This window comes from Lepus europaeus, chromosome X (assembly GCF_033115175.1).
Source record: "Lepus europaeus isolate LE1 chromosome X, mLepTim1.pri, whole genome shotgun sequence".
NCBI classification, from domain to species: Eukaryota; Metazoa; Chordata; class Mammalia; order Lagomorpha; family Leporidae; genus Lepus; species Lepus europaeus.
In genome coordinates, this window is record NC_084850.1 from 104,314,019 (window position 1) to 104,329,004 (window position 14,986).

The window sequence follows — 14,986 nt, forward strand, 5'->3', positions numbered from 1 at the left end:
TAATGATGGAGACAGCAGAAGAAGGCAGATCAAACAGTAAATGGCACAAAGCCACATGGGTGAAAAACGCTCAAGGTGTTTTTAGGGAAATGTCAAAGCAATGTAACTGGCACAAAGACTATATTTAGGAAAGCTGTAGGCTAATAGGATCTTTTGAGGTTGAATCAGAAAGGACCATAGAAGTGAAACTAAATTAGAAATACCACACATTGGACTAATCAAACCAATATTTGCTAATTATCACCTCTCCCAGCTCTTTTGCTCTCTCTAGCCAGTCCTCATTTCTTCATTCCAGGCAATGGGTTACTTTTTTACCTCTCTTATTTTAGGATTTATGTTTTTATACATAATTTTCCTTAAGCTTAACTAACCAAAGACATTAAAAATTCTTTGTGGCAATCTAAATGTCACCAGTAAGCATAAATTAATCAGAACGCCCCTGGTAAAATCTGTAAGTTTTCAAGTCAGCATTTGATGTAGCAGCAGGTAAAACACTGGCTGGGATGCTCCCATCCTTTATTGCAGTGCCTGGGTAGGAGTTCTAGCTCTACTCCGCAGTCCAGCTTCCTACTAATGCACACCCTAGGAGACAGCAGGTGATGGTTTGACTAGTTGAGTCCCAGCCACCCAACATGGGAAACCCAGATTGAGTTCCAAGTTCTTTACTTCATCTCAGCCCACACTTGGATGGTACAGCCATTTGGAGAGTGAACCAACAGATGGGAAAGCAATCTCTCTGTGTCTCTCCCTCTCTCTGCCTTCTAAATAAACAACTAAACAAAAATTTTGACAAAAATTGGCTAGGTTTTTTCCTCGAAATATAAGTGTATTTAATAAACTCAACACGTATTAGTATCAACTGTTTTATGTTAATAGAACTAAAATTAAACTTTCAATCTAGGAGCATGTCTGTATTATGAAGGCTCAAAAACATACATTAAATGTTTTTGCCAGACTCCACGCTGGACAAGACTCAAGGTCAATTGGGTTTATGTTTGCACTATTCCCTATCATTCCCTGAAAAAGTTTCATTATCACTAAAACCACTACTCTTTTTGCCTTATCGCACCCCAAGAGATCAGAAATTTCTATACTTGTAAGAGTATTTGTGATTGGTACAGAGTGACAGAAATAAATCCTAAAGAAATCTTACTAATAATGTATTAACATTTCTTTTTCATCTATACCTCATTCTCATAATCCTTTTTGATGTTAAGGTAATAATAACCATTACATTTTCTTATCAGGTTTGTTGATCAGATGCAAGAGTTTAATTTCCAGAATCCTATGCCTCTAGCACAGAATTACGTATCTCTGATATGTGCCACCATACCACCAATTCTGGTTAATGGGAAGAATAAAAAGGTTACAGGCCAAAAATGGCTGGTAAGAATTTGTAGGGAGATATATTTAGAGGTATGTCTAGTCCCCAAATATATTTTTCTGCCAATCTAACCCTTCCTTTTCTGTATGTAGTACACCTCCTCTCATCCCAGGATTTCAGATTCCTACAAAGGCAAGTAGTTCAGTTCAAGGTATCTCTAGTAATTGTCACCTTCATGAATAACATGTGATGACATAGGCTTGCATGCATGTATGATACTGTAAAGGAAAGGTTTTATAGAGGTTTCATTCTGGTTTCTAGCTCTTTACTGCACTTACTCTGCATTTTTTTTAAGTTTGCCCCCAGATTACTTAATAAAATGATAGCACACTTGAATTATCATAATAAATCCATTGAGAATGTAACTGTTACTCTAATCTACTACTTTCTGACATGGGATCCTCTAAGAGGCTGTAGCTGGGAAAAACTGGAAACAAATAACTGATCTAGAACCTGACCTATAAAATCAACTCCAAAAGGAAAAATGGCCAGCATAATAAAAAACCAAATAGGTTAACAATAATACCACTGGTAAATAAAATTGCTCTTACTAATATGTTAAATCACCACTACCAACCCAAATATACATCACCAAAAAAGTAATAATCTCAAACACCAGACATGATATCAAGTGCCAGATTTTATTTAAATTATAAATATGTCAAAGCTGCAACACTCTGAGACATCCTAGACTATGCTTTGTGCTGACTATACAAAAAGATAGCGTAGTTTTCTCTAGAAACATTTCTCAATAAACTACAAAATATTTGGTGAATTAAAAAAAAAAAAAGACACCAAAACACATGATCCCTGCAATCAATAGGGATCTACACACAAAACAAAGAAAGTTATTAAGCTTAAATAAGCTCCTATCAATTAAGGATGTACTCTAAAACTCTCTCCAAGCAAATATCCCATGCTTTCTAATTTTGTGGCTTTTCAAAAGATAGCAAGATAAGCTAAAGCAAAAAGTGAGGACAGTCTGTGAGAGAACATCTGATTAGCAAGAGAGAAAACATAGCCAAAGTGAATTCATAGACAAGGTGTGAGATATGTTATTTTAGAACTGAAATTCAATACATAAGAGAATGGTAGTGACCAGGACAAGATCAATAGAGCAAAGGACACTTATTAATTCCAACACTGCATTGTCCTTATTATCATTCAGTTTCATTTCTTAGGTCAACTGAAGAATATAGAAATCATATGCAGATAAAGAATCAAAAGATATAACAACCTTAAACAGTTATAAGCTCCCAAACTTAACATGATTATATACTCACTAAAGCAATCAAGTCTCAAACTGACAACAGCTTCATATAAGTACTACTTTTACATCCTTATCTTCAATCTATAGGGAGGTTCACAAGTTACCACAGGTTTATGGAACCCAACTGGTATGAGGTATACATTCATGTATCTATTTCCTAAACAGTAGAGTTCCTTGCTTGGATTTCACCTAAATTACTTCTAGATGGCCAGCCATAAACACTGTATCAATATGCTCAGGAGAACAACTACAAACATAGATTAAAAAATAAACCACTTGCTGAGCCAGCGCTGTGGCTTAGGAGGCTAAGCTTATGCCTGTGGCGCCAGCATCCCATATGGGCACCAGTTTGTGTACTGGTTGCTCCTTTTCTGATTCAGCTCCCTGCTAATGTGCCTGAAGAGAGCAGTGGAAGATGGCCCAAGTGTGTGTGCCCCTGCACCCACGTGGGAGACCCAGAAAAAGCTCCTAGCAGGATCATGGCTTCGGATTGGCCTAGCTCCAGCCGTTGTGGTCATTTGGGGAATGAACCAGCAGATGGCAGACAGTTCTGTCTCTCCTCTGTCTGTAACTCTGCCTCTCAAATAAATAAATAACTAGAAGCACCTAGGGCAGGCACTATGGCATAGTAGGCTGAGGCTCTGCCTGTGGCGCCAGCATCCCATGTGGGCACTAGTTTGTGTGCCAGCTTCTCTTCCAATACAGCTCTCTACTATGGCCTGGAAAAGCAGTGGAAGATGGCCCAAGTGCTTGGGTCCCTGCACCCACATGAGAGACCCCAAGGAAGCTCCTGGCTTCCCTCTGCAGCCCTTGTGGCCATTTAGGGAGTGAATCAGCAGATGGAAGACCTTTCTTTCTGTCTCTCCCTCTCTGTCTGCAAATCTAACTCTGAATTAAATAAATAGAAATCTTGCAAAAAAAAAATCAATCTTAAATTTTGGAAACAAAGTACAAAAGGAAAAAAAAAATTCAGGGGGGAGAGGTTGGATCAAGCATAAGCTCACTTCTGCCACTAACTACAGAGTTAGGTAATACTGATTTAAACACGTATCTTGCTTTCTCCATTGACAAAATTAAAGGGAAAAAACCATCTCTAAGACCACTTCCAGTTCTAAAATTTTAGAATTTTCAATTCTATGAGTAGGCTCTTCAAGAAACAAAGATTTTAAACCAGTCTGGATCCAACCTTGTTTTTAAATAGGATATACTGGACATGAAGTTAGGAGGCATAATTAAGGATTGCTGACAAGAAAAGGGTAATTTAAGAGAAAAATTACAAAGCTTCTTTACAAAGATCAATTATAGCCTTTATAAAGTTTACAGAAAAATTCAATGATCTAAATTTTTAAAATACTCCATTACACACACAGGTGTTCTCTAACAATGCAGTGCTTCCAAATATGATCAAAAGCCAAAAGAGGAAAGAAAAAGCATAGCAGGAAAAAGCCAAAAAGAAGAAAGAAAAAGCATGCTTGGAAAAAGCAATCCAGCTGTAAAACTGCATCACTAGGAAACCCTATCAAATCACTGCCAATATATATGTAAAAAATTTGTGATAATTATTCAAGGTAGCCAACAGGTATGTAACAAACTTGTAACCTTTGGCCAAACACTCAATCACTTTCCTTTGGATTCTCACAGCATTCACTCAGCCTAAGATTCCTGAACACAGAAGGGATTATGACAAACTCAAATATGCTTCAAATTAAAAATGTCTACATAGAGCTTTACAAGGCACAAAATGTATATTGTGAGCATCAAAACTCTGTAAAATAAAAGCATGTGCTTGTACTGCAGCTTCAGTTTTTATTTTTAAAAAGAAATGAGGAAATGAATTAAATAACTTTTTTACATCTAAGATCAAATTAAATAGCAATGCTGTGACCAAATACCAATCTTCCAATTTAAATTCTATGTTCTTTCCACAGCATGCTATTATCCTATCTGGTAAACAAAACAAAACAAAACAAAAAACAATGGGGCAAAGGTCATAAGAGTAGTGTCATCTTAAAGCTTGTAAAATTTTATATATTACTATCATATATAATCTGCAACTGGTAAAGGGGTACCATTATTCTTATTTCATAGTAGAGAGAACTCAGAGTTTATAATCTAATGCCTACTTACTAGAAATTGGAAAGGGTAACCAGTGTGTGGAAAAAGGAAGTATCTATTAATCTGTAAAAGTAAACCTATGAGTACTGATCCTTATATAGATCATTTACCCAAGCATTCCTCAGTTCAAATAATCTAAAGACCACTATTCCATAAGGAATAACTGAAAAACATCAAAAAGCTTTTTTTATCAGTCTCCTTTAAGAACCTTATACTAGACTCTTTAGGGAACACACACAATCTAATCTAAGGTGGGTCAATATCTCTGATACATCAAACCATTTCAAAAGATTACAAATAATGTAGGCTTACTAACGCTAAAATATTTTCTATTTACTACATATACATGCATATACAATCAAGTAAAAGCTAACCAACAAAAGCCATTTACTGGAAATAACTGGAGTTATTAGTTTTATGTCAACTTACCATTGAAATGCATTGTAATGGAAGTAGACCAAACCAAGACCATATAAAAAGGCAGCATTCTGTAAAGGAAGGGAGAAAAAACAGACTTTTAGAAAAGGCATTTGTGTCTAATGCATATGATATTATTATTATAAAAATACTATATTCAAGATGCTTTAGAGGTTCTTAAAATTCTCTTATGTATTACAATCATATTTTCAAAGTAAACTTGAGATTCTCTTTGCTTTACCTTTAAAAAAAAAAAGTTATTTCCATTTACTGGAAAGGCAGAGTGACAGAGAAAGATCTTCCATCATCTGATTCACTCCTCAAATGCCCATAACAACCAGGGCTGGGCAAGGTAGAAGCCAGTTGCCCAAGCATTGCAGCCATCATCTCCTTGCCAGAATGCATTAGCAGGAAGCTGGATTGGACAAGTAGTAGCCCTCACTACTCCAACATGGGATGCAGGCATCCCAAACTATAGCTTAATCCACTGTGCCACAATGCCGGCCCCTATATTTTTAAAACACCAAAGTAAGAGGGATGAGTTAGCAGATAAGCATAGAATCCAATCAACTTAGAAAACTATTCTGGATTCTATTTAATCAAATTGGCCCTGAAATAAACTTACCAGCAGAATTCTATGGACAGAACTAAAATAACAATCTATTCTAAAGAGATAAGAAAAGGCTCAAACTATACTATCATTTTCTCTTTTGATTGCAGCTACATGTTTTCTCTGGTTCCTTCTACTTCTTGAAATGGATTTAGCTTTATGTTCATTATTGTCAGGAAAGCACTTAAAATTCAAAAGAAATGCATAATATAAACCAAGAATGAATTTTAATAATAATAAAAACTTACATGTCAAAACATCATCTAGATGCTTACATTTGGGGCTTTAACCATCACTAAATCCTTTTACAGAATAAAAGAGATGTCAACATCTATCCTGACTCATTTTTGACATCTGGCCATCAAAAATGAACTAGTTGCCAATTCCCTTTTCGCACACAAGGCAAATATTTGAGTATCATCTAGTACATGTTTCCAATAACCATGCAAATCTGTTTTAGTAAGTCTTCCTATCAAAAAAAAAAAAAAAAGATTTCACACTAATCTTTGTGGACAAATTCCTCTAAAATTCTACATTACAAATGGCTCCAAATTCTAAAATGTCAAAAATGTTTAATTATTAAAGTGCTTCTTGCCCTCCTTTCTTGGGCTGCACTTTCTGAGAAGTAGACCCTGAGACAAAGGTTTTAGCAGAAACTATTTATTTGGGAAGTTACCCAAGAAACCACGTGTAAGGGAATGAAGTGAAGTATGGCAGGAAAGGAAAGGAAGCGGATAAAGAATGCACTATGAAACTGTGACTATGGGCAACCGGGATTCAAACTTGCTGGGGAAGCAGTGTTATCTTTCTGTAAGTGTTAGTGAACTAAGGTTCTTATCCCCACAACTTCTGTCAGTCACTGATTTGAGAAAAACAATCAGTGATGTTTAAAATCCAAAATATAAACAAGCTGGGAATACATCATGCTAGAACTAAATTGTGCATTTCCTTTAGATTCTAAGAACTTTTCTAGTAACAGTAAAGAATACTTAAGTAGGCGCCAGCGCTATAGCATAGTGGGTAAAGCCACCGCCTATGGCGTCGGCATCCCATATGGGTGCAAGTTCAAGTCCTGTCTCTGCTGTGGCCTGGGAAAGAAGCAGAAGATGGCCCAAGTGCTTGGGCCCCTGCACCCACGTAGGAAACCCAGAAGAAGCTCCTGACTCCTGGCTCCGGATCGGCCCAGCTCCAGCCATTGCAGCCATTTGGGGAGTGAACCAGCAGATGGAAGACAGCTCGCTCACTCGCTCTCTCTCTCTCTTTCTCTGCCTTTGCCTCTGCCTCTCTGTAACTCTGCCTTTCAAAATAACATTTGGTGCAGGGAAAAAAAAAAAAAAGGGAAAAATATTTAAGTATATTGTAAAATGTAATGAATATGGTAATTTAATTTCATTAAGTCCTCATTACTCCCAATTTTCTGAACAAGGAAATTATATGTTACAGGGATTTTCACAATTTCAGGGAGTCACAGAGGTCTCAGTCAATATCCATTTGAAATTTTTAAAGATTTAGTTGGAATTGTTTTTAATCAGGATCATTCATTACTATCCCACCCTCTGAAATAAGCTGAGCCATTGACTAGGTGCCAGGGACAATACCCAAAGTTGAACAAGCCAAACTGAATAAAATATACTTCTTTTGATCTCAAGAAGGAGGGAGAGCAGAGATACTCAGACTGCAGGAGTAATTAATTTAGAGTCATGAAGTTTCCACCTAGAAAGTCAAGATTTGAAGCAAGAGATGAAGGGGAAGGGAACAAGGCTTGAATAACCACAGATATAACCTTTTACCAATTTAGCCCAGAGAAAGAGATCTGAGATATGGTAGAAATCTGGGCTTACTGAGCCAGTACACACCCTATATTCTCCCAGGTTCTTCACTCCAGACATACTTCAACCTTCTCCCTCTAGGAAATGTTAACCCAGCCTATCCTCTTCTATATATTCTATCCCTTATTGAAGGGAAGCACTGCTACTTGTCCCACTACAAATCAGAGGGGATCTTTCCAATCTCTAAATTTGGTCTGAACATAATTTCCTCTATCAAATGACATTTTTGTGTAACAGTGAGAACTGTTTCATGCAAAATGTTAACACTATCTCCTTTAAAAGGTTCTAATAACCCTATGATGCAACAGAAGGTTTCATTTACAGAATGAAGAAACTAAGAACTAAGCAGTCTGTTCAAGGGGGCAATTACAACACAACAGGCATAAGAACCCAATCTAGGTCAGTATCCAGAGTTTACTCTTAACTACTGTATTTTTGTTATTTGTCTATTGACTAAACTCTATCTCATCCATCAAAAATGTCACACAGAGTGCTAATGGTGTAAATGGTCTACGTGTATCCTTTATTAGCACCTAGCACAATATGCTTCTAGATAGCAGATGTTCATAGGTTTACTAAATCAAAATCACTCAATATTTAAGCCTGTGAGTTCTCTTCCATTGAGTGACATGGAATAAGCTTATGGCATGATCTTTGTCTATACAGTAGGAACACAGCCTCATTTTTCCTTAACAGCAAACAAAGTGATTAAAACATTTACTGAGCATCTACTATGAATCGTAACAGTTACAGGCATTGGGAAGATAGAACACACTATCCCAAAATAGGGCATTTCTTCAGACTGAATATTTAAGTTTACAGAATTTGACAAATACCAAGTACAAGGATTCTCTGACCTTCCCCCTGCTTCTTCCCTGAAGTAGGTCTTAAGACTCTTATATGAGAGTTGCCTTCCCTGTATCTCTGAAAATCAAGGGACACAGAGAAAACCCACAAAAACAGACCTTGCTTAAGTTTATCCTTTATCCTATCACATTCATTCGCAAATTTCCTCTGCTCAACAAGCTTAGCATAAAACCATTCAGGTTAAAGTATTTCTTCAGACAGTTATTTCATTGTGAAAGATCTCCTGTATTAAATAAACTCGTGTGCATTTCCAGGGTTTTCAAAAACTTTATTAATTTATTTGAAAGGCATACAGAGAACTTCCTTCTGTTGGTTCACTCCCCAAATACCCACAGCAGACTGGACCAAACTGAAGTGAGGAGCCAGGAAGTTAATCTTGGTCTCCCAAGTGGTTGGCAGAGAGGCCAGCACTGTGGTATGGTGGGTTAAGTCACTTTCTGCAGTTCCAAGCATCCTATATGGGCATTGGTTTTATTCCCAGCTGCTCTTCAGATCCTGGGAAAGCAGCAGAAGATGCCCAACTTCTTGGGCCCTGTACCTACTTGGGAGACCCAGATGAAGCTCCTGGCTCTGGCCCAGCCTGACCATTGCAGCTATATGGAGAGTGAACCCCAAATGGGTAGAAGATCTCTTTCTTTCTTTCTCTCTCTCTCTCTCTCTCCCCATCTATGTAATTCTGATTTTCAAATAAATAAAAATCTTAAAACAAAAGTGGCAGGATCCATGGCCGGTGCCGCAGCTCAATAGGCTAAGCCTCCACCTGTGGCGCCGGCTCCCCAGGTTCTAGTCCCAGTTGCCCCTCTTCCAGTCCAGCACTCTGCTGTGGTCCGGAAAGGCAGTGGAGGATGGCCCAAGCCCTTGGGCCCTGCACCCCATGGGAGACCAGGAGAAGCACCTGGCTCCTGCCTTCGGATCAGCGCGGTGCGCCGGCCGCAGCGGCCATTGGGGGGTGAACCAACGGAAAAGGAAGACCTTTCTCTCTCTCTCTCACACTATCCACTCTGCCCGTGCAAAAAAAAAAAAAAGGTGGCAGGATCCAAGTTACTTGAATCAGCACCAGATGACTCCTATGGGGTTTGAAACCAGGCAATCCAATATGGGAATAAGCTGTCCCAAGTGGCAGCTTATCCTGCTATGCAGAAAACTAGGGTTGCCTTTCTCTTTTATTTGAGGGAGCCCAGCCAATGAACCTGACTAGAAAGAAAGGGTTATTTCTTCTCACCCATATACAGTAGTGAACAAAACAGACAATATCCTCAATGAGTTGACAATCTAATGACAAAACATTATTAAACTAAATGCCTAACAGTATACTCCAAGCTACAAACATGTTAAGACTTAATGGAGCATAATAAGGACTCAGAAAAGGGAAAGTACAGCGCTTGGGTACTACATCTCAAAGATTAGGAAAGGCGAAACAAGAAATCTGAACCAGAGGTTCTAAGTTGCACAAGTGTGTAAATTTCTATATGCAGTGAAATACATGCATTCTTCTAAAATTATCAATATTCTACTTCACCCATAACGCTAATAGTATCCCTTGAGAAACACAGGTCTGTGCAAAAGGATGGATGACCTGAGCAAAGGAACTGATATGGAAATGAGTTTAGATCTGATGTAGACAATCTTTCAACTGGTGCAGTTAACAGAGTAGTTTTCTGCGAAATATACTACTGATAAAATATATAGTAATCCTTCTCTTTTCCAGAAGGGATACATTCCAACACCCGCACTGTGAGCCTGAAACCTCAAACAGTACCAAACCCTCCATATACTATTTTTCTTTAAAAAAAAAAAAAAAAAAAAAGATTTGAGAGGTAGAATTACAAACAGTGAGAGGGAGAGACAGAGAAAAAGGTCTTCCTTCCGTTGGTTCACTCTCCAAATGGCTGCAATGGCTGGAGCTGCACCAATCTGAAGCCAGGAGCCAGGTGCTTCTTCCCAGTATCCCACATGGGTGCAGGGCCCAAGCACTTGGGCCATCCTCCACTGCCTTCCCGGGCCACAGCAGAGAGCTGGACTGGAAGAGGAGCAACTGGGACTAGAACTGACGCCCATATGGGATGTTGGCGCCACAGGCAGAGGATTAACCTACTGTGCCACAGCACTGGTCCCACACTGTTTTTTCTTACACATTTATACCTAAAGTTTAATTTATAAATTAGGCACAGTAAAAGATTAACAGTAACAAAATATGATAATTTGAATATACTGTAATAAAAGTAACATGAATGTGTTTCCTCTCCCTCAAAATCTAACTTTTGGGGCCGGCGCTGTAGCATAGTGAGCCCTGGTTGATCTACTTCTGATCCAGCTCTCTGCCATGGTCTGTGAAGGCAGTGGAAGATGGCCCAAGTCCTTGAGCCCTTTCCCCACTGTGGGAGACCTGGAATAAGCTCCTGGCTCCTGGCTTCAGATCAGCTCAGCTCCTACTATTGCAGCCATTTGGGGAATGAACCAGAGTATGGAAGACCTCCCCCCACCCCAAAAATAAATAAATCTTAAAAAAAAAAAAAAAACTAATTTTTGCTCTTAAAAGCACATGGATTTCTTCACCTTGTACACTATACCTGGGCTTATCATATTCCCTGAAATGCTACCACATACAGGTTTAGGATCCCTTAAGCAAAATTTTGGAGACCAGAAGTGCTTCAGACTTCAATTTTTTTTCCTTCCCCCCTTTTGGATTTTGGGAATATATGCATACACTCAATGAAATATCTTGGGGATGGGACCCAAGATTAAACACAGAATTCATGCATGTTTCATATACTCCTTTTACACATGGCCTGAAGTCAATTTTATACAACATTTTTAGTTCAGCTGCATTTTTCACTACCACTTATCATATGAGGTCAGATGTGGACGTTTCTTCATGTGTTGTCATAACACCATGCTGAGTTTCAGATTGGGCAGAATTTCAAGGTTCAAATTTTGGGATTAGGAATACTGAAACTGTAGTAACACAGTTAATCAGCCCTTCCATGTTTTATGCCCCAATGCTTCCTTCACATGTTCATGAACATGTACTAGAAGAGCCTGGTTTCGCTGCAACTGAAGATTTTAGATGGTATCCTTTCTCCTTAATCAACTTCTTCAACTCTGCCAGAAATCTAACAGCAGTTTTTTCATTGGCAGATGTAGCCTCTTCAGTAAATTGTACATTTTTCAGTCCAAGCCTATTTCTGAATCTCCGCAATTATCCCTAAAGTTGCAGGATATAGGTTTATGTCACTCATTTCAGGAGACATCTTGTTGAAGTCTTCACAGAGAATCAATGTTTTCTAGTGCAACATGTTGCTGACAATCAGAATACATTTTTCTTTTTTCTTTAAAGATTTATTTTATTTATTTGAAAGGCAGTTACAGAGACAGACAGAAAGGGAGATACAGAGAGAGATCTTCCATCCTCTGGTTCACTCTCAAAATGGCCACAACAACCAGGGCTGGGCCAGGCTGAAGCCAGGAGTCAGGAGCTTCCACCTGGTCTCCCACATGGGTGCAAGGGCCCAAGGAGTTGGGCCATTGTGTTGGCAGGGAGCTGGATAGGAAGTGGAGTAGCCAAGCATTCCAGGCAGCGGCTTTACCCACAAGACCAAGAAGCCAGCTCACACAGTTTTTTCTGCTCATGTTTCCCACTCAACAAATCTAATGCCTTTTCTTTTCTTCTTTTTAAAGATTTATTTTATTTATTTGAAAGACAAAGTTACACAGAGAGGTAGAGACAGAGAGAGAGGTCCTCCACCTGCTGGTTCACTCCCCAGACTGCCGCAACTGCCAGAGCTGCGCGGATCCGAACCCAGGAGCCTCTCCAGATCCCCCACGCTGGCGCAGGGGCCCAAGGACTTGGGCCATCCTCCACTACTATTCCAGGCCACAGCAGAGAGCTGGATCAGAAGTGGAGCAGCCGGGACCAGGACCAGAGCCCATATGGGAGAGGCAGGCGCCCCAGGCCAGGGCATTAACACACTATGCCACAGCGCCGGCCCCAAGCCTTTTCCATCTTAACTAATAATTTATCACATACTGTTGTTTAACTTTCGCAGTTTGGGATATGACAGCAAGACTACCATGAATTTTTCCTTCTTCGTTTCATAAACAGACGATTCACTCTTACCACAGATCTTAGCAAACTCACTATACATATTTTTTTCCTCTTCTTTAACTGGAGAACTTTCACATTTTTAAGTAAAGGAAGCACTTTACAGCTTCTCTTTGGCATATTCAAATTCCCAGCATTACTACTCTTCCACTTTGGGGCCATTATTACTATTAAGTAAAAGAAGGAATCTTTGAAGCACTGTAATATAATACTCTGATAAACAAGACAATTACTAAGCAGCCAACAGGCAGCAACAGTATGCAGCATGGATACACAGAACAAAAAAACGAATTCACATCCTCCGTGGGATGAAGAGGGACAAAATGAGATTTCATCATGCTTAGATCATTGCACAATTTAAAGCTTTGAACTGATTATTTCTGGAATTTCCCATTTAGTATTTTAAGATGGGAAACTGAAACCACAAAACACAAAACTGTGGATAAGGGAGTATTACTGTACTCCCACCTCAATCCAAATCCTGCAACCGTGTGGAAGACCTGGAAGAAACTCCTGGCTCCTGGCTTCGGATCAGCCCAGATCCGGCAGATATAAGACCTCTCTCTGTCTCTCCCTCTCTCTCATAACTCTGCCTTTCAAATAAATTAATAAATCTTTAAAAAAAAAAAATACAAAGTTGGTAACCTTAAACACTCCCCTGCCAAACTTTCTTAAATATGAAATTACACTATTGGTTCACTGATAAAGACTTTTTTCCTAGCTACTTTCAGTGAAAAAAACCTGGTGATCTGACACAGTTCCAGTCACTGAGATAAGTGATTATATTTAAAGCACAGATAAATTAAAGAATTTTCAAAAGCAGCCCAACATTTTCATTTCTTAGAGTGTAACACTAGAAGACTCTAGTGTATTTCACGTCCAAAAACATGCCCAATGACAAACAAAATACACTAGAAAATCCTCCTGATGTAAAACCTAGTAAAAATGTGAGATGAGGGGCTGGCGCTGTGGCGCAGCAGGTTAACGCCCTGGCCTGAAGCGGCAGCATCCCATATGGACACTGGTTCAAGACCTGGCTGCTCCACTTCCAGTCCAGCTCTCTGGGAAAGCAGTGGAAGATGGCCCAAGTCCTTGGGCCCCTGTGCCCACGTGCCGAGACCCAGAACAAGCTCCTGGCTCCTGGCTCCAGATCAGCGCAGCTCTGGCCATTGCGGCCAATTGGAGAGTGAACCAGTGGATGGAAGACCTCCCTCTCCGCCCCCCCCCCCGGCCTCTCTGCTCTCTGTGTAACTCTGAATTTCAAATAAATAAATAAATAAATCTTAAAAAAAAAAAGAAGTGAGAAGGAATATTTTAAACTTATCTGTACAAATGAATGGCTGAGCTAGCAACAAAAGGAAAAAGGCCGAAAACTCTAAAAAGGAGAAATACGAAACCATAAAGCAAGTACCAAAAATCAATATAATACTGTGGGACCTAAATCTTTCGTTTCCCAACAACCACGTAGAACAGGAGACAAATTAGACATAATATACAGAGTTTTGCCCCAAAATTTCCCACAAAAATCCCAACACCTGAGAGTTCTTTCTTAGTAAAGTTATGTGCCACATAACATTTCAGAGAACAAGAGAGAAAATATGAAGCGGTAGTCCTTTAAGATTATATAGCTGGGGCCAGCGCTGTGATACAGCAGGTAAAGCCAGTGCTGGCATCCTATATGGGTGCCAGTTCAAGTCCTGGTTGTTCCACTTCTGAGTCAGCTCTCTGCTATGGCCTGGGAAAGCAGTGGAAAATGGCCCCAAGTCCTTGGGCCCCTGCTTCTGCATGCTCTAGCCATTGCAGCCATTTGGGGAGTGAACCAGCAGATGGAAAACCTCTCTCTCTGCCTTTCAAATAAATAAATCTTTAAAAAAAAAAAAAAAGAAAAAAGAACATATAACCAAGTAATGGCATAACCATCTGAGCTTTGTACAGGTACAATCTATGATGGTCACAAAATGATGGAATCGGGCCGGCGCCGCAGCTCAATAGGCTAATCCTCCGCCTTGCGGCGCCGGCACACCGGGTTCTAGTCCCGGTCGGGGCACCGATCCTGTCCCGGTTGCCCCTCTTCCAGGCCAGCTCTCTGCTGTGGCCAGGGAGTGCAGTGGAGGATGGCCCAAGTGCTTGGGCCCTGTACCCCATGGGAGACCAGGAGAAGCACCTGGCCCCTGCCATCGGATCAGCGCGGTACACCGGCAGCAGCGCGCCTGCGGCGGCCATTGGAGGGTGAACCAACGGCAAAAAGGAAGACCTCTGTCTCTCTCTCTCACTGTCCACTCTGCCTGTCAAAAAATTTAAAAATATATATATATATATATATGGAATCACTAAGACACATAGCAATGCATGACTGTAAATAAAATGGGATGCACACACAATAATTGAGAAG

General features: G+C 39.8%; 1 protein-coding gene across 8 annotated transcripts in view; it reads right to left on the reverse strand.

Moving 5' to 3' along the window:
• The window catches only part of KDM6A (lysine demethylase 6A), a 185,749-nt gene that overhangs the window by 83,955 nt on the left and 86,808 nt on the right, over positions 1-14,986 (reverse strand). For all 8 annotated transcript variants that reach the window (XM_062184060.1, XM_062184058.1, XM_062184056.1 and 5 more), the window contains exon 5: positions 5,199-5,257. In XM_062184060.1, coding sequence (XP_062040044.1) covers positions 5,199-5,257 — 59 coding nt within the window. The remainder of the gene's footprint in view (positions 1-5,198; positions 5,258-14,986) is intronic.